Source organism: Hippocampus zosterae, chromosome 10 (genome assembly GCF_025434085.1).
Source record: "Hippocampus zosterae strain Florida chromosome 10, ASM2543408v3, whole genome shotgun sequence".
NCBI lineage: Eukaryota > Metazoa > Chordata > Actinopteri > Syngnathiformes > Syngnathidae > Hippocampus > Hippocampus zosterae.
The window spans coordinates 2,732,127-2,756,837 of record NC_067460.1 but is presented as its reverse complement, the minus strand read 5'-3'; the positions used below and the strand labels follow the sequence as shown (position 1 = coordinate 2,756,837).

The window sequence follows — 24,711 nt, the reverse complement described above, 5'->3', positions numbered from 1 at the left end:
TCGCAAATGAACAAATGAATGGATGAATACATCAATAAATATTCATTCAATGGTTTGTGTGAGCTGACAAAGGCTTGACACATGTTGAGTCAGAGCACGGGTCATTTAGACTGAAAAAGAATCAAGACTATGACTGGGTGCATTAGTGAGTGCTACAGAGGGTGAGGGAGGGAGAATGCAAGTAGAAAATGGGTTTTAAAAAAGCGCATGTAATTGACTTGTGAGGGTGATGGCCTCATTCCCAAAGAATAACAGTTCACGCATTCATCTTTTAAACTGTTTCCCCTAATAGCAGCTCAGCCTAGGCCATTAAAGAAAAAGAACAGTGAGGTGATTTGCAAAAAAACTGTTTTGCTTTCTGCCATGTGCTGTCGCACCAGCCTTAAAGCCCCTTAGCAGACCAGGTCTCTGGGGCTCTGAACGGCAATTGCACTAGTACCGGTACTTGTTTGGCTGTTATATATGTATTAGAGTAATCTGAGGGCACATCTGCATGAGGTCAAAAGGTCTCATTCATCCTCTCTCTGTTGTCTTTCTCATTAACTTGGCTGTACTCTTTTTGCATTTGCGTAAAAATGTCTCCAACTGGATTTGGTGGGGAGTGTGTTTTGCTTTTGTGTGTGACAATCTTTCCATTTGGATTTTCATTTGTGTTAACATCATTCCTGGGTGCAGATGGAATGAGTGTCTAGTTGTTTGTCTGCTTGCAAAATCCCCAATTTGACACAGGCAGATATTTTGACATTTTAAAGCTGTACAAGGTGATTTTTCTCAGATGAAATGGCCATTGCAACTAATCAAAAACAAATACCAAGTTGTGACAATGTCAACTTTTGTGACCTGTGAGTTTTCATCAACAGCTCTAGTTGGCTCGGACTCATACTGCCAAATTTTGCAAACAGAAAACACAATGTTTTATTGGATTTCAAGTAGCCAAAGTTTGCCTACACTAGTCCAACTACTTGACATTCATCTTGGCGTGAAAAGAGCAAAACATCTGAGATTGTGTGGGGTTGGGAGCATAGCACAGGGTACAAAGAGTACATTTGGTTCAGAATGTAGGTTAAGCAGCTGGCGTGTTCTTCTGCTGTCCTGCCAAAAGGATGTGCTCATACAGATGTAACTACAGCTGCTGGATCCTTTTCTCTCTGTCACATACACTCATCCACAGAGTCAATCAGGTCGGCCTGTTAAAGTTTGGATTACTTGGGTGGCAAAGTAAGAGGTGCCAGAATGAACAGATGGACATATGGTTTCATTCTTGCCAGTGTGGCGGGAATTGAAACTTGTGATATAAAAAATAACTAGGGTAAAAACCTGCTGCCTCACACTTGATTAATTTAGGACTAATGTTTGATTGTATTATGTAAATAGCATCAAAGTGCATTTGCTTGTATGAGAAAATTCTGTCCAGCTGCATATAAAAATACATTAAAAATAAGGCCTCCCCTGAGTGAATGGTGATGCACCAATGCAGAAAATGATCATGACATCATACTGAGGGAAATCATTCCTATTTGTATTTGGAGAGGTTTAAGACAAAATACAATGTTCCCTCACTTATCGCAGTAGATAGGGACAGGGACCCTGCCGCGATAAGTGAAAAACTGTGATGTAACCTTGGCTCCCCAGCCTAGGAATTTTATGTAAGTGTATGCGGGTACCAGCATGTTTAAAATACGTAAACAATATTTATACTTTACACATTTGAGACGACTACAGCAGAACACATATTTACTTAAATCTTTAACTATAAAACCTTATACAGTAATTAATATTCATCAGCATTGCCTTTTGAGGGAGACAAAGAGACTCTTGTTCGTCTCACATTACGCCGCTCTGAAAGTGTAGCCGCCGTTAGCCTCCAACTAGCTGCTGGACAGCTATACCCGCGCAGCCGATGTGTTTATGATAAAACAAGTAATCCGTATTGATGAGGAGGAGGCGACAAGAGAAGTGTTGCTTTTTTTTTCAGACAAGCACAATCACCCCCTCTCTTTCTCTCGAAGTAGCTTGCTTGCACTGACTTTTGCTTTCGGTCTCACACATGCCCTCTCTCTCACATATGCACCCCCCCCCACCACCACCACCCCAGCCACACACGTAGCAAACACAACAATATAATTAGAAACTGATCAGAGGCAACCATGGAATGAGATACTGATCAGAGAATAACCCACATGATGAGACAAAATGGAAGGTGCTGGGCGGGGCTGTGAAGATGCACAGCCAATCAGCTCACGGGATAAATCCACTCGTGCTGTCATTGGTCGACGTCACGCCGGGAACCAGTCATGCATACAGACACGTACGTAAACTCTGAGTCATCAGGCATTTTTTTCTGAAAACAGTACTTTGGGAAAAAAGAAAGACGTGACGTATTGAACCTGTGAATTTTGCACTGCTCTCAAAAGGGCAAGAAACCGTTGAGGGATGGGACCCGCGGTGGGGATTCAACGTGGCGGAGCATGGTAGCTACCCGGTGGAGCGTGGAATCCCCGCTGTGTGACCCCGGCTGGTCTCACTTCCCCTGTAACAGTTTCCTGTGCGGGGCTTCGGTGCCCCAGCGCCCCCATGTTCCACAGCACTCCCCGCTTAGACCTTGCTGCTTTTTTCCAGGGCCGCGGGAAAGTGCTCGAATGGGCTCCCTTGCCCCATGCGCGGATTGATCGCAGTGGTTGCGCACCATGTCGCGCAGCCCAGGACAGGAGGGCCGCACAAGCGGGTCATCAAGGATCCATAGCAATGTCAGCAGCCCACCTGATCCGTCTTGAAACACGGGCCAAGGAGTGTGATCTTCCATACAACTTTCTTTCAAACATTTTAAAATTAGTTATGTTCATTTAGTCAGATGTAGGTGACATTTGTGCCCAACAAATAATGTCACATATACGCACTCACAATTTTGCACCGTCACACATCACATTCATCACTTGACTGGCAGCCCCTTACTGCTCCATTACATTTCTTTCTTCCATATATATTTTTGGGAGCCCCATTTCCTGTAAACATTGTCTTATACCTGTACAGTCTGTGATATTGAGAACCACTGCCATTTTTCTGATTAGAAAAAACTTACCATTGAGAGAACAAAATTACCATGTATTACAGTGATAATTTTACAGTTTACCCCCTGGGACTCGCTGCTCAGAAAAGTATGAGTACCATTATGCATTTAGAGAGTCCCAAATTTCGAATTCTGAAATGGTCTACTTATTGAATTGCATATGATAATAACACAAACAACAACATATACATACAATTATAAACAAATGCTGCAAAAATGTAAATAATTCAGCAGCAGGCCTGAGGATTTCGGAAATTCACAGTAACCGTTTTTCAGTTCCGTCAGATTACCCAATGGGAAACCATGGTAACTAATTTTGGGTTCCGTAAACGTTCATCATAGGAACCCATTTTTCTATTTTAACTGACATTGTTAGAGGAATCTATGAGCAAAAGTGTATCATGTTTAGAGTTTCATTTAATCAGGGCACATCTAAACGTTTGGGTGCGTATCCAGCACCCCCAAATGCCTGTGCACAAAGGTGTTGAAGCCTGTTGAAGTCCACAATTGGCACGTCAATGCAGGTAGGCAATCACGATCACGGGGGGGACAAAAGGGAAATGAATAATTCGGGAACAGCGGTTGAACAACAAAAGACGAGTTGAGAACACCCATCGCGCCCAGGCGACATCGGCCATCCGCAAGGTCTGCAACATGTTAATTCGATGTAGACCAGACAGAAAAGGTGCCAACGTACTGGTGGTTCAATGTTTAAAAACAGGTAACCAAACACTACTGAGGGGCCGGACCGGGGGTGTGGTATGCAAATATCGAGTGCAGTGTTTTCCTTGTATGTTACAATAAAAGTCTGAATTGGCATGAAAGGAGCTCGAGTGTGATCGCGGAGCAACTAAACCGTCGTTCGCTCTCAGAGATCCGCTCCCACCGATATTGAAGACAATTTTCCTGTGTGCCGAGTCATTTATTTAACTTTGTCCGAGAAAATCTCTGATAGATATTTATAATCAAGAATTCTGAAACTCAAAAGTATAATGTTTCAAGGGTAAATGTTTGAAAACGATGCATTAACAATGAACATTACATCAGCAGTTGTGTACTCCAGGTTTATTCAAAAAAATAAATGGATCAAAATAGGGTGTACTCATATGGCATCATGAATACAGCATAACACAAAATCTGAGTATTGTTTCCAATCTCACAGTGCAAAGATTAATTTACTGGTCATCATTCATACAGGTAAGTATTGATGTGTGTGCCTTGACATCCTCTTCCCAAAATGATGCATGTGTAATCTACTATCAATTTGATGAAAGAATCTAACACACATCATCATTAAATCAACCAACAGTTAACATTAGCATTACTACACCTTGTGACGAATGTTTTATTCCGAATGTTACCATGCTACAACCAGTAAATTATAGAACAACCAAGACAGTTTCATCAGATTTTTCATAGCGATTAGCCTATAGATCTAATGACCAAATTGCCTCGTAATCGTGCCTCCCGTCGTATGTCGCTCTCGTGTTCTGGGCATACATCCCAGGTGAGATTCCAGGTGAGTTTAGTGATACGCCCTTCGGATGATTCATTCGAAAAATCAAACTGGCATTCCCATTTCTTGAATGTTGTAATTAGTAGACTTTTGTGTGTTTTTTTTGCCGCCATCTCAACCTTTGTTCCGTGCGATTCCTCAGTTTGCGGACTAAAATAGCAATCCACATGCGCACATAACATTATCTGTTCCGTCCCCCCAACACTGAAAACAAAACAAAATGAAAGTAAATGAGAAGAAACACACTCACACACACCACAAACGCACATAAAGGCACAGTGAAATTGCGATGATCACACAGGAAAGATTTGATTACGTACAGTCAACTTGTGTGCGGTGGCTTTTATAGTTAAAGTTTTTTCGGTACCGTCAAAATGACGTCACGGAAACGACACGATACTGGTAACGATCGTAATCGTGAAATCCTCAGGCCTGCCGTAGTTTTTTTTTTTATACAGTAAATATTCCCATCCCCGGAATTCTATAGAAAGAATATCCTTCATCCGGAATAAAAACCTATGCATTAACATTTTGACTATGATATTACGTGTTACCGGAAGTTGCATAAGCGGAAATTCCACTATCCGTAACCCGGATGGAAGTGTAATGCCGCAGGAGCTTAAATACACGCAAAGCCCACCCGATGTGACGGAAAAGACTGACACTGAAACAAGTTTTCACTTCGCGTTTTTCGATCATCAGATTCTAAACGACGACGTGTAAGTGAGTTTTTATTGCCGTGCGTTTTACTGTAATTGTCTTTGTAGTCTTTGTAATTGTAACTTACGTCCTGGAGAACGCGGCACTATCTTAAAAGCAGCACCCACTCGACATGACCGATGAAACGTGTTCGCTTCGCCGTTTTCATTCATCAAATTCGAAACGAAGAAGTATAAGCGACTTTTTATTGGTGTGCGTTTTACTGTAATTGCGAAAGATTTTAACTTTATTCACTTACGTCGTGTAGATCATCGCATCGAAACGTAGAACTGTAACGACTGGAGCGGAGCGAGTGAAATGCATCCGTTTGAGCAGGCTGCACACGAAGTAAAAAAGATCCACCAGACACTTGGAGTCGGAAAGACGCAAATTTACGAACCTTTAAAAAACAAGGCATCGATTCAACTCCTGTTGACAAGCCACCATCCAGCAAGGAAGCAATGCAAATGGCAACAAAAATCCTTCAGTATGCACAAGAATTATCAGACATCAGTGATCAACGGGACAGTTACTTGCAACTAGCAAGAAAACTGTATGACACGCAGGCAAACATTGTCATAAACCAAAGAATGCATCCAACCAAACAATCCAAAATACAAATTTTTTCCCAAGACAGAAAAAAATAAACATTAAAATACTGTAGGTATTTTACTGTTGTGATTTTTGGAATACACCTGTATTGCAGTTTTCTTTATATAAACAGGTTTTGGACAGTATATTTTTGTATTTTATTGATTGTGTTGTTACACGTGCATTTTGTCAACATACTTGCATAAAGGACATGTACCATGCTCATTTCCCAAATGAGGAATTTCTGTTATCAGGACAAATTGGACAGCGCAAACACAAGTCCGCACTAGAGACTATTTACTGTACTGAGAAATTTCCTTGCATCCCAAAAACGCACATTATTTGGAACTGTGCGTCCGCGGGAAAATTATGCATGTAGGACGCGGGACGCAGAGGTAACAAGATGGCTGGTATTAGAATATATATATATATATATAATATATTTATATGGGACTTCCAGATCCAGACTGACAAGATGGTAATGGCAAACCAACCAGATATCGTGATCATAGATAAAGGGCAGAGGAAAGCTGTTGTAGTGGATGTAGCAGTCCCAAATGATGGAAACATCAGAAAGAAGGAACACGAGAAACTCGAGAAATACCAAGGGCTCAGAGAGGAGCTGGAGAGAGCCTGGAAGGTAAAGGTGACAGTCGTGACTGTGGTGGTCGGAGCACTCGGGGCAGTGACCCCCAAACTGGATGAGTGGTTGCTACAGATCCCGTGAACAACATCGGACATCTCAGTCCAGAAATGTGCAGTGCTTGGAACAGAAAGGATACTGCGCAGAACCCTCAAGCTTCCTGGCCTCTGGTAGAGGACCCGAGCTGAATGAGGGACGGGCACCACCCGAGTGGGGGTGAGACGAGGAATTTTACAGATATACCGTATTTTCACGACTATAAGGCGCCATTAAAAGTCTTAAATTTTCTCCAAAATGGACAGGACGCCTTATGATGCGGAGCGTCTTTTGTATGCGCTGAGTTCCGAAATCTGACTGACAGCCGACACGCTGTTTATATAGAGAAAAGCGGAAGTGACTGTGCCCAGGCATGCGGGAAAGAAGTCGGCCAATCAGGGAGGGGTGGGTTGTATATGTATATATGTATATATATACATATGACAAGCTCATAGTCATGGGAGATTTCAATGCTAGGGTGGGCACGGAACACTTGGTCTGGAGCAAAGTTATTGGCCAGCATGGAGTGGGAAAAATGAATAACAACGGCTCCTCTCCCTCTGTGCAGAACATCAGTTGGTCATCACTAACACCATTTTCCAAATGAAGAACAGGTTTAAGACCACCTGGCAGCACCCCCGCTCCAAACACTGGCATCTCCTGGACTATGTGATTGTCCGTCAAAAGGACATACGGGATGTCCTCATCACCCGTGTCATGCGCGGAGCTGAGTGTTGGACTGACCATCTCATGGTCAGATCCAAACTCCTCATGAGCATTCAACCCCGTCATCCAAGGACAGCTCCCAACAAAAGGCTCAACTGTGCAGCATTGAACAACCCCACCACCAGAGCCAACCTCCGGCGACTCCTTGCTGAAAACCTTGACAAGATCCCTGAGGAATCAGGTGACTGGCCAGCTCTGCACCTGGCTATCCAGAGCACAGCTTCGGAGGTGCTTGGCCAGTCAAGGAGGCGCCACCAGGATTGGTTTGACTGCAACTCAACCGAGATACATACACTTCTGAAAGCAAAGCATGAGGCCCATAAAGCTCTCCTGTCCTGCCCTACATCTCTCACCCGTAAAGCCACCTTTTCTGCAGTTAGAACAGTGACCCAGCGAGCACTCCGTATCATGGAGGACACCTGGTGGGAGCAGAAGGCAAATGAGATCCAAAACCTGGCAGACTGTAACTACACCCAGGGCTTCTACAATGCCATCAAAGCACTGTATGGTCCCAAGAAGCGTGCAATTGCTCCAGTCCGATCAGCTGATGGCTCTGCACTCCTCAAGGACCACCATGAGATCCTTGCCCGTTGGACAAACCACTTTGAAAATCTTCTCAACCATACCAACCCTGTCAACCCACACATTCTGGATAATCTTCCAGACGTGCCAACAATCATGAGCCTCGACGGGCCTTTGACACCATCAACCGTGAGTTTCTCCTGAAACACCTCTCCAAACTTGGGGTGCCACCCAAGTTTCTCAGCATCCTCCAGCAGCTGCATGATTGGGATGCAAGCCAGAGTGCTCATTGGAGGACTCCAGTCAGAGCTCTTCAAGGTGAAAGTTGGGGTGAAGTAGGGTTGTGTCTTGGCACCAGTGCTTTTTAACATCCTCCTTTCTGCCACTACGTGCCTCTTCCACCGTGGCACGGGACATGAAGACGGCGTCCATATGGAGTACCGCCTAGACGGAAGCCTCTTCAACATCAGACGGCTCCAGGCTCACACAAAGACAAAAATCTGTGAGATCTATGAGCTTCAGTATGCTGATGATTGCACTATACTAGCTCACAGTTCAAACTCTATGCAGCACGCCCTAGACACCATTTCCAATCTGTACCAATCCTTTGGTCTTCAGATTAACATAAAAAAAACTGAGGTCATGTTCCAACTCACTACTCCAACTTCCACATCCCCCACCTAACACATTAATGGCACTCCACTAAACGTAGTGGACCATTTCACCTACCTTGGCTCCACTTTATCTTCAAACTGTTCCCTCGACACTGAAGTCCACACCCGTATTAATAAAGCATCATCATCCTTTGGTCGCCTACGCAGCAGGGTCTTTGAAAACCGAAACCTGAAGACCCGTACCAAGATTGCTGTGTACAATGCAGTATGTCTCTCCACTCTGCTCTGGTCAGAGTCATGGACTCCATATCGCCGGCACATTACTACCTTGGAAGCCTTCCACATCCGCTGCTTGCAAAAGATCATTGGCCTGTCCTGGGAAGATCGAATTCCCCATACAGACATCCTCAAAAGTACCAATTCCATCTGCATGGAAGCGGCCTTGGCGAAGAAACATCTGCGGTGGACACACCATTCACATGCCAGACAACTGCCTGCCCCGCCAGGTCCTCTATGGCCAACTGAGAGGTGCAAAGCGTTCTGCTGGGGGGCAAAAGCGACGCCTCAAGGACTATAGCAGGGACCTCCTAAAGTGAGCCAACGTCAACCCCACGCAGCTTGAAACACTCACACTCAACAGACCAACCTGGCAGATCACTTGTGCCACTGCAATCTCTCAAATACACCAAATTAACCAAGCCAGACGAACCGAGAAACGCATTCAACGGACATCAGCGGGCAGCTAATACCCCCCTGGTATCCGGTTTCCCTTGCTCCATCTGTGGTCGAGTCTGCGGCTCAAGGATCGGTCTCTATGCCCACGAGAAGTGGCACCAGCGACAGAGTCGCTGACCCCCCCCCCCCCCCCCCACCCAACCCATCCTCCCCTCCCTTGGAGCAAGTGTCATCATCTGACATGATGGACAGCTAGTAGTGATATATATATATATATATATATATATATATATATGGAGAAGGAGAGAGAGAGAGAAGGCAGATGTGAGAGAGGACAGGCATGCTGGGGAGCAGTCTGCCAATGGGTTAAGGGTGGGCGTGTAAGTGGACGCTAAAGGGACGCCACAAGCAGGTACCAACACCTGTATAGAGTGTGGCAATGTGCATTGTTGCAAAACAACTTTGGTTTTGGTTTCTAAGAACCCCCGAAAATAAATTCGACAAAGAGACACGCCTACGAAGCTCAGTTCAAACTTCAAGCCATCGGTTATGCTTTTGGCATGCATGCCCATCTCACAGCAGCGGTGAAAAACCAAGTCAAGCAAATGAACTCTGAGCTTGCAGTTATTCCTGGAGGCTTGACTAAAGAACTCCAACTGCTGGACATCGGCATCAACCGGGCGTTCAAAGTAAAGTTGCGAACGGCATGGGAAAAATGGATGATCGATGGCAAACACAACTTTACAAAGAGTGAGAGGCAGCGCTGGGCGAGTTACGCCACAATTTGCAAATGGATTGTGGCTGCTTGGACGAACGTGTCTGCTTGCACTGTTGTTCGAGTTTTTGGCAAAGCCGGCATCATTTCTGTGCAGCCGCATGGCAATGAGAGTGACTCTGACAACGAGAGGGAACGCGGCGTTTTTGATGGGTTACGGTACTTGCACAATTGTTCAATTCTTTCTATACACACACGTGCTGCCACCATGTTTCGCTCTGTTCTTTACTTTCAAATGTGGGAAAGCTTCACACGAGAGAAATGTTGACTTTGCTGTTGCTGCTCCTTCTTTCCGCTCGGCAATGCGTAGCAACTCACACTTTAGCATGTGATGCGTTCAATGACAAGTGGGATGTGCAGTCCTCTGCTTCGGATACAGAGGATGAGGACTTTGATGGATTTCTGGGTGATGATTGATCAAAAAATGTGAGAACATTGTACGATGGCTAAATAAAATACACCCGAATTCAGTTCTGCTTTCGTTGCCTTTTTAAAAACATGTTTTAGCGTGTATCCGTATGTCTTGGCATGCTACCGTATGCTTCAAGCTAACGTGTTAGCGTGCGCGCATGCATGCCGTATGTTTAAGCTGGCGTATGTTTTACCACTGTAAAACTGCACCCATTAATACAGTGCGGTTTGTCTATGTGTAAAATACAGAAATGGCACCCATTAATGAGACTGCGCCCAACCGTACGGTGCGTTGAATGGTTGTGAAAATACGGTATATATATCTATATATCTATATCGATATAGACATAGATATACAGTATATATATATAAAAAATTAGGTGTGTGTGTGTGTGTGTGTGTGTGTGTGTGCGCGCGCGTTACTTACCCAGTGCGTTTAGTGATAGTGCCAAGGGACATCGGTTGTTTGATCTGAGCCAGAGGTAGGACAACGGTAAGGTTAGGCAAAGGAGACAATCGTGGATTTGCCATGTTGTTACTGGTGAAGTTGTTGTACAATTCTTGGCTGCTTAGCTTAGCTGAGAAAAAGAAGAAAAAAAAACTTTTTATTCATATCGTACTGGATGTTCTGCGATGAGTCTGTATAGAAAAGGTTCAAATACAGTCAGCTCCACAAGACAAACAATGACAGAAGAAGAAAACTAATAGGTGGTCTCCTATTGCAGCCAAAATATGATGAACAAACTTTTGTAATATTGTAGTATATTTTAGTAGAGCACATAATTTATTTTGCTTTCCTGTGTCTGGCCATGTGTTAATCAAGGTCAATCAGAGTGCCTTACCATTGCTTAATTACACACACAAGGGGTGTTCACACGGCACACATTTGCATCAGTGCTGCACCAACGTATTTTGTTGTGATATACAGGATATTACACCGGTGTAAATTTTGTGGAACGTTCACACGTAAAAAGTTGCTTACGAAAGAGAAGCGCGTTAACCCCGGTGCAGCCCCACTTGCGTTCACACAGGCAGTTTCTGCAGCCGAGCAATACGATAATAATAAGTAAGTCATAATACGGAAATAAAAACATGCGCGTACGTCAAGTGTACTTCCTTTTCACCGCCTTGTTTGTGACATATCGAAAAACCATGGGTTATACTTCTCCGGACAAATCAACGCTGTGGTCTATCAGACACCGTAAAAGGATGAGAGCGAGAAAGTGTTGCAGCTCTGAAACAAAAAGTCTTGTTGGTCCTTTTAAAACTTTTCAATGACCGCCACCGAAAACGTAAATCAATGATGACTTCAATGACACTCACAATAGCAAACATAATGCGGCAAACAGAAAATCAAGAGAGGAAATCACAAAACAAATTATCTGGGGAATTCTATGGGAGGTTGGCGGGGTGTTGTGAACACACAACAAAAGAACAAACTACACAAACAACTCCGTGACAGTCCAGTCTCCTACGAAAGGAAAGATGACGGAAGTACAACAGAGCACGAAAGTAACACATTCTACCCGTATGTAATCAACTCTTCTCGTGCGTAGCGAGTCTACCCCTGTAGCGTTCACAAGTACCATTTCATATCGGTGCTGCCTCACAAATGAGCATTTACTCCCAAGTAAATTTTTAAACCACCTTCTGAGCAGGGTTAAATTTGCTCCGGTTTAAGCTGTTTTCAGGGGCTATACCGGTATAACTTTGTATAAGTGAATGATCTACGGGGGTAGCCCCGGTGCCACACCGGAGTATAAGTTGCCGTGTGACCACCCCCATAGATGACCTGAAGAAATTCCTTTTCAAAACTAATTCCAGGCAATATCCTCAACGATTGTTCCTTACCAACAAGTCAACGGTGAGAGTGAGTTTGCATTGCTTTCAAGTGTTTTTTGCAAATCTGGTAGTTACACTGTCAACCCCAATTTCATCGATCCACCCATTATCCAAACAGCCACATAAAAATTGAAGTGCAATGCTTGTACCTTTAAACATTGTGGTGCACTAATTGACGAACTCAAATGTATTTGACAAATTTGGGAGCAGAGTGGAATGCACAAATAAATCTTGTAATGTGTAAAGATGTGTATTTTTAGTCTGAACCATGCCCGATTTTTGTCCTTGGTCCTTGGCCTCGGAGTCAAGTCCTTGGCCTTAGCCTTGGCCTCAGGTTGCCAGTCCTCGGACACAACGAGGGATTAGAGCCTCTAATCCTTCGTCCACAGGTATAAAGTGGGCCAGAGGTCCGCAAAAATCATAAAGAAATCAAACAAAATCCATCCAGGGAAACCCACGTTGATGACTATCTGGCGCTTTAAGAAGGGCGGGGCTGCCACTGACAGTCAGTGCAATGTGTAAAGAGTGGCATTACAGTTAGTTTCAATCACGGTTCGTTCTATTCGCGATCGGCAATTTAAATAGCATGTAAAGCCTTTCTGTAACAGTGGTGTCTTTTATTTAGTTATTTTTGCACAGTCGTCACATTTGTGCGGTCGCACTAGAATGTTTGTTTGAAACAAGTAATTTGCGTTACAGCTGGAGTCAATAATGTCGGCACTTCACTTTGGCCGTTGGGATTTGGAGTCCTTTTGCTCGATTCCAGTTATGTTTGTTGAATGCTTTCTCATGTTGGGAATAGCAAATATTGATAATACATAGTTTAAAACCATTTAATTATTTATTATTATTGTGAAGTTGAAGGGATTAATTAATGTAGTATTAGTGGTAGTGGTAATAATAGTAGGACTCAGAGAATGTTTAGAGATTCAGCCATCTCGTTACCTCTGCGTCCCGCGTCCTAGACGCATAATTTGCCCACGGGACGCAGTTCCAAACAATGTGCGTTTGTAGGACGCAAGGAAATTTCTCAGCCAAAACAAATAAACAAATAAAAAAAAATTATCGCAAGCCTGAGGATTTCATGGTAACAATCGTTACCGTCGTTTTCGTGACGTCATTTTAACCGAAAAATAGTTTAACCATAAAAGTCACCACACATGAGTTGACTGTGTGATCAACGTGATTTCACTGTTCCTGTATGTGTTTGTGGTGTGGTGTGGTGTGTGAGTGTCTTTCTTCTAATTTACTTTCGTTTTGTTTTCAGTGTTGGGGGGGACGCAACAGATAACGTTATGTATGCATGCGGGTTGCTATTTTAGTCCGCAAACTGAGGAATCGCGCGGATGAAAGTTTGAGATGGGGGCGAAAAAAACGCACAAAGGTCTACTCCCGTCTTCCTCAACTGGCGGACCGCGATCCACAACCGGACCGCCGACCTCCTCTGTCCGGACCTCCTCTGTCCTCGGCAAATTGTACAAAATAATAATTTATAAAGTTATTTTTACGTTATACATTTTATATTTGTGGACTATAATCTGCGCATTACCGCGATCGCTTGTTAAAATTATCCGTTGTATTCTTTGCGTGCACTAACAGATGTAATGCAGAGGGCCGCAGCAGCGCGACTTTGCGTGTATAATGTTTGACTCACTGGAGACCCTGGCTGACCAGGGCATGTCGGCGATAATATGTGCTGATTGGCTCCTCTGAACTGAAGGTGTGGCCATACATATGCGTCAGCATATACGATGCACTGATTGGCTCCTCTGAACTTAAGGTTTGTCCATACATAAGCGTCAGCAAGCGTCTATCTATTTAGACAAAACGAATCGCGGAAGGTTTCTATTGTGTGCAGTTCTGCTCCCGTCTACATCGGGGATCTTAGCAGCTGTTTAATAACAGAACACCACAACATGGGAAATGAACATCACGATTGTGTCTTCAAATAATATTTGCATGCCTCAGACATTGCATCCACCTTTAGTGGAAGAAAAGCACTGCACATTCCTGTGCTCCCTGTGTGTCAGTATTTAAAATGGTTCTTAACTCTTCTTCTGATATATTTTTTAAATGATTTCAGAGTGGATGTGAAAAGGGGAATTGTACAAATGAAAAGGATATTTTTGTTTTCATATTTAGTATTTATTTTGGTAAAATTAGTATTTTGTTTTGTTTTTGTTAAATTAAGAGAAAAAAGACATCTACTGTTCAACAAAGTTAAAGTAAAAATGTCTTATTTCCCTAAAAGGGCTATTTCTATTACTAAGCAGGCACAACTTAACAAAATAAAAGAGTTCCTGTGCCTCAACACAATACCTCTCATTATTTGCTGTGTACTGGCAAAGTGAATAATTGTTATTTTCATGCACCCCATTATTGGTTGGTTGTGAGGAGTGTTGATTTGTATAAGCTTGGCTTGACCATACTAAATGGGCATATAGCCCTGCTCCCCATGACCGCCGTGCATGGGACCGGACCTTGGTCTTATTGAAAAAAAAAAAAAAGTGGACCGACAGCATTTCTAGTTGAGGACCACTGGTCTACTCATTACGACATTTAAGAAATGGGAATGCCAGTCTGATTTTTCATATGAAATCGTCCAAAGGGTGTATCTCTAAACTCACCTGGGATGTATGCACAGAACACGAGAGCGACATACGACGGTAGGCACGATTACGAGGCAATTTGGTCATTAGATCTATAGGCTAATCGCTATGAAAAATCTGATTAAACTGTCTTGGTTGTTCTATATATTACTGGTTGTAGCATGGTAACTTTCGGAATAAAACATTCGTCACAAGGCTAGTAATGCTAATGTTAACTGTTGGTAGAAATAATGATGACTTGTGTTCAATCCTTTCGTCAAATTGATAGTAGATTACACATGCATCGTCTTGGGAAGACAATGTCAAGCCACATCAATACTTACCTGTATTAATGATTACCAGTAAATTAATCTTTGCAGTGTGAGATTGGAAAAAAATACTCTGATGATGCCACATGAGTACACCAGTTTTTGATCCATTTATTTTTTGGAATAAACCTGGAGTACACAGCTGCTGATGTAATGTTCATTGTTAATGCATCGTTTTTTAAACATTTACCCTTGAAACATTGTAATTTTGAGTTTCAGAATTCTTCATTATGAATATCAGTAAAAATAGAAAAATGGGTTCCCATGATGAACGTTTACGGAACCCAACATTAGTTCCCGTGGTTTTCCATTGGGTAATACGATGGAACCGAAAAACGGTTACCATGAATTTCCGAAATCCTCAGGCCTGCGACTGAATTAAAAAAAAAAATTTGCAGCATTGTTTAACATTGTATGTATATGTTGTTGTTTGTGTGATTCATATGCAATTGAATAAGTAGACCATTTCAGAATTCGAAATGTGGGACTCTCTCTATGCTTAATGGGACTCATACTTTTCTGATCAGTGAGTCCCTGGGAATCGCTGCCGGTAAACTGTAAAATTATCACTGCAGAGATTATCACTTTTTCTGCACTCAGTGATTGACTTCTATGCAAACTCATTTCTCAACTTGTCTTCCATGCCATGTCATGCCTGTTGAGTGTTGATTTACTTTATATTAAGAAACTACTGCACTAAAACATTAATTCATAAATGCTTTTATTTTTGTTTTTCTCAGTATAAATAACACGTACCCTGACTGTTCTACTCTTTGAATAAAAACACTTCATTTAAGCGTTAGGGAGTGCAAGGGGTTATGATGGAGGGGTGTTGAAAATCATGAAGACCTGCCAAGTGGTATGATAGCATTGTTTTATACATGTCCTCGGCTAGGCCTCAGCTTCAAAATCAGTCCTTGGTCCTTGGCCTTGGCCTCTGAAAATTTCTCAAGTCCTTGGCCTTGGCCTTGCCTCGGAGTCAAGTCCTTGGCCTTGGCCTTGGCCTCGGGTTGCCGGTCCTTGGACACAACACTGATGCTTAGAATACCAAAAGTTCAGGAAAAACACAGGCGGCATTCATCAGCTAGGGAGTTGGTAAACTGGAAAAAAAACAAGACAAAAAACTATTTACCATGTAAATGGAGATCTAAAGGCAGTTCTCCTGTTCCAAGGTGTGTGGTTTGACACCTGTTTGAATCAGATGCCCATTGTTTAGCACATTATGCTCGAGGGGATACTAGAAATTATGGAAGGCATAAAGAGTGATCTGCAGTGTCATGGTTGGAGACAAGTCTGACTGGAGATACCCCTCCAATCCACCGGTTTAAAATACACACGCTCAAGACCTTTTTAAGAGCCACAGTTCGGTGTCAATACTTATTTGTCATGTCCCTGTTCATCGTAATTGCTTGTTCTAAATCATTGTGTGTTCTACATATCCACCCATCCATCCATCTTCTACCGCGTATCCAAGGTCGGGTCGCGGGGTCAGCAGCTTTCGCAGGGAAGCCCAGACTTCTCTTTCCCGAGCTACTTCTTCCAGCTCTCCCCGGGGGATCCATAGGCGTTCCCAGTCCAGCTGGGTGACATAGTCTCTCCAGCGTGTCCTGGGTCGTCCTCGGGGTCTCCTCCCAGTGGGACATGCCCAGAACACCTCACCAGGGAGGCGTGCAGGAGGCATCCGAATCAGATGCCCAAGCCACCTCAACTGGCTCCTCTCGATGTGGAGGAGAAGTGGCTCAACTCTGAGCCCCTCCCGGATGACTGAGCTTCTCACCTTATCTCTAAGGGAGAGTCCGGACACCCTGCGGAGAAAGTTCATTTCGGCCGCTTGTATCCGTGATCTCGTTCTTTCGGTCACGACCCATAGCTCGTGACCATAGATGAGGGTTGGAACGTAGATCGACCGTCAAATTGAGAGCTTCGCCCTTTGGCTCAGCTCCTTCTTTACCACGACAGACCGAAACAAGTTCCGCATCACAGCAGACGCTGCACCGATCTGCCTGTCGATCTCTCACTGCCTTCTGCTCTCACTCGTGAACAAGACCACAAGATACTTAAACTCCTCCACTTGGGGCAACATCTCCTCCCCGACCCGCAAGGGGCCCTCCACCCTTTTTCTGACTGAGGACCATTGGTTCGGATTTGGAGGTGCAGATTTTCATCCCAACCGCTTCACACTCTGCTGCGAAACACTCCAGTGAGAGTTGGAGAGCCCTGCTTGAAGGAGCTGACAGTACCACATCATCTGCAAAAAGCAGAGATGCAATAATGAGGCCACCAAAATGGACCCCCTCAACGCTTCGGCTGCGCCTAGAAATTCTGTCCATAGAAGTTATGAACATAATCAGCGACAAAGGGCAGCCTTGGCGGAGTCCTACCCTCACTGGAAACGATTCCGAAATACGGCAATGCGAACCAAACTCTGACATCGGTGGAATATGACCGAACAGCCCGTATCAGGGGTTTCAGTACCCCATAACCACGAAGCACCCCCCACCGAACTCCCCAAGGGACACGGTCAAATGCCTTCCCTAGGTCCATAAAACACATGTAGATTGGTTGGGCGAATTCCCACATATCCTCGAGGACCCTGCTAAGGGTGTAGAGCTGGTCAACTGTTCGACGGCCGGGACGAAAACCACACTGCTCCTCCTCAATCTGAGGCTCGACTTTCTGAGGGACCTTCCTCTCCAGCACCCCTGTATAGACCTTAGCAGGGAGGCTGAGGAGTGTTATCCCTTTGTAGTTGGAACACACCCTACGGTCCCCCTTTTTAAAAAGAGGGACCACCACCCCGGTCTGCCAATCCAGAGGCACTCCCCCCGCTGACCATGCGATGTTGCAGAGGCGTGTCAACCAGGACAGCCCCAAAACATCCAGAGCATTGAGGAACTCCGGCGGATCTCATCCAGCCCTGGGGCTTTGCCACCGAGGAGCTTTTTAACCACATTGGTAACTTCAACCACAGAGATAGGAGAGCCCACCTCAGGGTCCTCAGACTGTGCTTCCTTCGAAGTACTCAGCCCACCGGTTCACAACGTCCCGAGTCGAAGTCAGCAGTGCCCCATCCCCACTGTACACAGTGTTAGTGGTGCACTGCTTCCCCCTCATGAGACATCGGATGGTGGACCAGAATTTCCTCAAAGACGTCCGGAAGTCGGCTTCCATGGCCTCACCGACCTCTTCCCATGCCCAGGTTGCCTCGACGACCACGAAGCTGCGTTCCGCTTGGCCAGTAGATACTCATCAGCTGTCTCTGGGGTCCCACAGATCATGAAGGACCGATAGGACTCCTCCAGCTTGACGGCATCTCTTAATGCTGGTGTCCACCAGCGAGTATGGGGTTGCCACCACGACAGGCACCAGCCACCTTACGTCCACAACTCAGATTGGCCGCCTCAACAACAGAGGCATGGAACATGGTCCATTCGGACTCAATGTCCCCCGCCTGCCCCGGGACATGGGAAAAGCTCTGCCGGAGGTGGGAGTTGAAACTCTTTCTGACAGGGGATTCCGCCAGACGCTCCCAACAAACCCTCACAATACGTTTGGGTCTGCCAGGACGGAACGGCATCTTCCCCCACCATGGGAGCCTACTCACCACTAGGTGGTGATCAGTTGACAGCTCCACCCCTCACTTCACCCGAGTGTCCAAAACATGTGTCCGCAAATCCGATGATACAACCACAAAGCCCCTCCGTGAGTCGTCACCTTACCGTGGTGGAGGGGTTTGTGTGTCCCAATGATCCTAGAAGCTAAGTTGTCTGGGGCTTTATGCCCCTGGCAGGGTCACCCATGGCAAACAGGTTCTAGGTGAGGGGCCAGACAAAGCACGGCTCAAAGACCCCTTATGATGAGCAAAATATATGGACCAAGGTTTCCCTTGCCCGGACGCGGGTCACCGAGGCCCCCCTCTGGAGCCAGGCCTGGAGGTGGGGCTCGTTGGCAAGCGCCTGGTGGCCGGGCCTACACCCATGGGGCCCGGCCGGGCACAGCCCGAAGAGGCAACGTGGGTCCCCCTTCCCATGGGCTCACCACCCATGAGAGGGGCCAAAGGGGTCGGGTGCAATGTGAGCTGGGCGGCAGCCAAAGACGGGGACCCTGGCGGTCCGATCCTCGGCTGCAGAAGCTAGCTCTTGGGACATGGAATGTCACCTCTCTGGCAGGGAAGGAGCCCGAGCTGGTGTGTGAGGCAGAGAATTTCCGACTGGATATATTCGGACTTGCCTCCACACACAGCCTGGGTTCTGGTACCAGTTCTCTCGAGAGGGGTTGGACTCTCTTCCACTCTGGAGTTGCTCACGGTGAGAGGCGCAGAGCAGGTGTGGGCATTCTCATTGCCCCCCGGCTCAGTGCCTGTACAATGGGGTTCACACCGGTAGACGAGAGGGTTGCCTCCCTCCGCCTGCGGGTGGGGGGACGGGTCCTGACTGTTGTTTGTGCATATGCACCAAACAGCAGCTCAGCATACCCACCCTTTTTGGAGTCCTTGGAGGGTGTGCTGGAGAGTACTCCTGCTGGGGAGTCCCTTGTTCTGCTGGGGGACTTCAATGCTCACGTGGGCAATGACAGTGAGACCTGGAGGGGCGTGATTGGGAGGAACGGCCCCCCCAATCTGAACCCGAGTGGTGTTTTGTTATTGGACTTCTGTGCTCGTCACGGATTGTCCATAACGAACACCTTGTTCAAACATAAGGGTGTCCATATGTGCACTTGGCACCAGGACACCCTAGGTCGCAGTTCGATGATCGACTTTGTTGTGGTATCATCGGATTTGCGGCCGCATGTTCTGGACACTCGGGTGAAGAGAGGGGCGGAGCTGTCAACTGATCACCACCTGGTGGTGAGTAGGCTCCGATGGTGGGGGAAGATGCCGGTCCGTCCTGGCAGACCCAAACGTATAGTGAGGGTTTGTTGGGAGCGTCTGGCGGAATCCCCTGTCAGAAGGAGTTTCAACTCCCACCTCCGACAGAGCTTTTCCCATGTTCCGGGGGAGGCGGGGGACATTGAGCCCGAGTGGACCGTGTTCCGTGCCTCTATTGTTGAGGCGGCCAATCTGAGTTGTGGCCGTAAGGTGGTTGGTGCCTGTCGTGGCGGCAACCCTCGTACTCGCTGGTGGACACCAGCAGTAAGGGATGCCGTCAAGCTGAAGAAGGAGTCCTATCGAGCCTTTATGGCCTGTAGGACCCCAGAGGCAGCTGACGGGTATTGACTGGCCAAGCGGAACACAGCTTTGGTGGTCGCCGAGGCAAAAACCCGAGCGTGGGAAGAGTTCGGTGAGGCCATGGAAGCCGAATTCCGGACGGCTTCGAGGAAATTCTGGTCCACCATCCGACGTCTCAGGAGGGGGAAGCAGTGCACCACTAACACTGTGTACAGTGGGGATGGGGCGCTGCTGACTTCGACTCGGGACGTTGTGCCGGTGGGCAGAGTACTTCGAAGACCTCCTCAACTCCACCAACACGCCTTCCTTGGAGGAAGCAGAGCCTGGGGACTCTGAGGTGGGCTCTCCTATCTCTGTGGTTGAAGTCACCGATGTGGTTAAAAAGCTCCTCGGTGGCAAGGCCCCAGGGGTGGATGAGATCCGCCCGGCGTTCCTCAAGGCTCTGGATGTTGTGGGGCTGTCCTGGTTGACACGCCTCTGCAACATCGCGTGGTCAACAGGGAGAGTGCCTCTGGATTGGCAGACCGGGGTGGTAGTCCCTCTTTTTAAAAAGGGGGACCGGAGGGTGTGTTCCAACTACAGAGGGATCACACTCCTCAGCCTCCCTGGTAAGGTCTATTCAGGGGTGCTGGAGAGGAGGGTCCGTCAGGAAGTCGAGCCTCAGATTGAGGAGGAGCAGTGTGGTTTTCGTCCCGGCCGTGGAACAGTGGACCAGCTCTACACCCTTAGCAGGGTCCTTGAGGGTATGTGGGAATTCGCCCAACCAGTCTACATGTGTTTTGTGGACTTGGAGAAGGCGTTTGACCGTGTCCCTCGGGGAGTTCTGTGGGGGGTGCGTCGTGGGTATGGAGTACCGAACCCCCTGATACGGGCTGTTCGGTCACTATACCACCGATGTCAGAGTTTGGTTCGCATTGCCGGCAGTAAGTCGGAATCGTTTCCAGTGGAGGTAGGACTCCGCCAAGGCTGCCCTTTGTCGCAGATTCTGTTCATAACCTTTATGGACAGAATTTCTAGGCGCAGCCGAAGCGTTGAGGGGGTCCGTTTTGGGGGCCTCAGTATTTCATCCCTGCTTTTTGCAGATGATGTGGTGCTGTTGGCTCCTTCAAACGGGGCTCTCCAACTCTCACTGGAGCGTTTCGCAGCCGAGTGTGAAGCGGTGGGGATGAAAATCAGCACCTCCAAATCTGAAACCATGGTCCTCAGTCGGAAAAGGGTGGAGTGCCCCCTCCGGGTCGGGGAGGAGATCTTACCCCAAGTGGAGGAGTTCAAGCATCTTGGGAAGTAGCTAGGGAGAGGGAAGTCTGGGCTTCCCTGCTAAAGCTGTTGCCCCCGCGACCCGGCCCCGGATAAGCGGTAGATGATGGATGGATGATGGATGGACAACCACAAAGTCGATCATCGAACTGCGGCCTAGGCTGTCCTGCTGTCAAGTGCACATATGGACACCCTTATGTTTGAACAAGGTGTTCGTTATGGACAATCCTTGACAAGCACAAAAGTCCAACAACAAAACACAACTCGAGTTCTGATCGGGAGGGCCGTTCCTCCCAATCACACCCTTCCAGGTCTCACTGTCATTGCCCACGTGAGCATTGAAGTCCCCCAGCAGAACAAGAGAGTCCCCAACAGGAGTACTCTCAAGCACACCCACCAAGGACTCCAAAAAGGGTCGGTATGCTGAGCTGCTGTTTGGTGCATAGGTTTTTCAGTCAGGACCCGTCCCCCCACCCGAAGTGGGAGGGAGGCAACCCTCTTGTCTACGTGTGAACCTCAATGTACAGGCACTGAGCCGGGGGGCAATGAGTATGCCCACACCTGCTCTGCGCCTCTCACCGTGAGCAACTCCAGAGTGGAAGAGAGTCCAACACCTCTCGAGAGAACTGGTACCAGAACCCAGGCTGTCTGTGGAGGCAAGTCCGACTATATCCAGTCTGAACTTATCTGCCTCACACACCAGCTCGGGCTCCTTCCCTGCCAGAGAGGTGACATTCCATGTCCCAAGAGCTAGCTTCTGCAGCCGAGTATCGGACCGCCAGGGTCCCTGCCTTTGCCTGCCGCCCAGCTCACATTGCACCCGACCCCTTTGGCCCATCCCATGGGTGGTGAGACCATGAGAAGGGGGACCCACGTTGCCTCTTCGGGCTGAGCCCGGCCGGGCACCATGGGTGTAGGCCCAGCCAACAGGTGCTCGCCAATGAGCCCCACCTCCAGGCTTGGCTACAGAGGGGGGCCCCGGTGAACTGCGCCCAGGCAAGGGAAACTCAGATCCATATATCTTATCCATCATAAGGGGTCTGTTGAGCCGGACTTTGTCTGGTCCCTCACCTCGGACCTGTTTGCCATGGGTGACCCTGCCAGGGGCATAAAGCCCCAGACAACTTAGCTCCTAGGATTATTGGGACACACAAACCCTCCACCACGGTAAGGTGATGGCTCACGGAGGGCTGTTCTGTATATGTGGCCAATAAAGATGATTGTCATCCTGATTGATGTTGAAGTAGTGATTTTTGAAGTAGCCATGTGACAAGATTTCCCACAACTGACAGTTGGTCAAACTGCTCAGTTTGCTTTCCAGCGCTGTCCACAAATGGTTCACATCCTACCTCACAGACAGGGCTTTTATGCTAAATGTGGATACCTGTTTCTCTCAGGTCCATTTAATCCTATGTGGTGTGCCACGGGGTTTGATTTTTAAGACCATTATTTTTTAACCTGTACATGATCCCTCTTGGTGATGGCATCTGGAGACATGGAATCAACTTCCACAGTTGCGCTGATGCTACACAGTTGTACATGTCTGTGTCTCCTGGTGACACAATAATAATACAGTGATACTCCTCTACAACGAAAGCTACATGGGTGAAAATACCTCCATAGTGTGAAAACATTTTCATGCATGAAAGCCATTCCTACTTTTCTGCTCCCCCTCCAACGAAAAGTCCCCCTGTTCCGTTATACAAAAACGTTTTCTCTGCTCTTGTCTCACAACAAGATTCACTGCAACGAAAACAAGCCTTCTGCAGAAGTCCAATCCAACCTCACCATGCCACAGCGACCTCTACTGCTTCATTTGGAAACGGCAACAGCAACCACCACAATGCTTCACACGTGCAGTTATACACAAGTATTTGTTTCAGACGCAGCACGAATGTTACATTGCTAGAATGGCGACAGAACGGACCTTTGCATCCCAAGGAGTTAAGAAAAGAAAAGCTTTAACGCGTGAAGACTGGATAAAGGTAATAAAATGTAAGATGGAGGAAGCAGAATAAAAGACATTATGCAATAAATGTAAGTCAAAGTAAATGCTGATCGTAAATGTCGCAATTTCTTTCGCTTTTTTTCTTTCTATGCTGGCAATATGAAGTGTCAAATAAATAAAATAGAAATTACACAAATACAAATTAAAATTACACATATATTTTTTTTTGTGTTCATGTTTACGTCTGAGATAAAATTTGCAGTGAAAAGCCCCGTTGTGAAAATGTTCTTGCTGCAAACATGATTTTCTTGTAGATGAGTTTCACTGTACATTTTATTTACAGTATAAGCACCTTTCACAACACTCAAGGGCACTTTACAATCAAGAGCAAAACAATAAAACCATCGATGGACTTAGTAATTGTACCTTAGATGTCATATCCTTGATGTCAGAAAACGTTCTCCATCTTAACCCGGACGAAACTGAATTTTAGTCATCGGACCTGAACGACAGGGAGGGAAACTTTTATGTAAACTAAACTATATATATCTTTTGGGTCTCGCTCAGAAAACACTTGAAAACGGATTCAGAAAGGCCAGACGAGTATGAACTCATTCATTCATTCATCTTCCGAACCGCTTGATCCTCCCTAGGGTCGCGGGGGGTGCTGGAGCCTATCCCAGCTGTCTTCGGGCAGTCGGCGGGGGAGACCCTGAATCGGTTGCCAGCCAATCGCAGGGCACACAGAGACGAACAACCATCCACGCTCACACTCACACCTAGGGACAATTTAGAGTGTTCAATCAGCCTGCCACGCATGTTTTTGGAATGTGGGAGGAAACCGGAGCACCTGGAGAAAACCCACGCAGGCCAGGGGAGAACATGCAAACGCCACACAGGGAGGCCATAGCTGGAATCGAACCCGGTACCTCTGCACCGTGAAGCCGACGTGCTAACCACTGGTCTACCGGGCTGCCCTGAACTCATTCAGTATCAGCCAATTCTAAGTCTGAAAAGATATAAAAACATCTTTGGGAGTGAATGAGTTTAATCTGTCACACAAGGAAGAGATTTAAAATGCAGATGGTCGATTACCACAGCCCGACAGAAAATACTACAGACTTGAGACAGTCACCTTGAAACATTTCTACCAAAAGAACAAGCTGTATTTTGCAGAGAATTTAGCACAATGGACTATCCATCCAGGTCTCACTGTCATTGCCCATGTGAGCATTGAAGTCCCCCAGCAGAAGAAGGGAGTCCCCAGCAGGAGTACTCTCCAGCACACCCTTCAAGGACTCCAAA

The 24,711-nt window shown here is 46.6% G+C and overlaps 2 protein-coding genes and 1 long non-coding RNA gene across 7 annotated transcripts in view; 1 reads left to right on the top strand and 2 right to left on the bottom strand.

Annotated features, from left to right (window-relative positions):
* bcas3 (BCAS3 microtubule associated cell migration factor) overlaps positions 1 to 24,711 on the bottom strand; it is a 376,831-nt gene that overhangs the window by 244,916 nt on the left and 107,204 nt on the right. For all 5 annotated transcript variants that reach the window (XR_007964470.1, XM_052078874.1, XM_052078875.1 and 2 more), the window contains one exon: positions 10,703 to 10,853. Coding sequence is in view for 4 of the 5 variants with exons in the window: in XM_052078874.1 (XP_051934834.1) it covers positions 10,703 to 10,853 (151 nt within the window). In the remaining variant the exon portion in view is untranslated. The remainder of the gene's footprint in view (positions 1 to 10,702; positions 10,854 to 24,711) is intronic.
* LOC127609199 (uncharacterized) overlaps positions 1 to 24,711 on the bottom strand; it is a 99,957-nt gene that overhangs the window by 23,081 nt on the left and 52,165 nt on the right. The window lies entirely within an intron of this gene.
* The window catches only part of LOC127609292 (uncharacterized), a 31,413-nt gene continuing 10,132 nt past the window's right edge, over positions 3,431 to 24,711 (top strand). The window contains exon 1 of the long non-coding RNA XR_007964512.1: positions 3,431 to 3,548. This is a non-coding gene — a long non-coding RNA (uncharacterized LOC127609292). The remainder of the gene's footprint in view (positions 3,549 to 24,711) is intronic.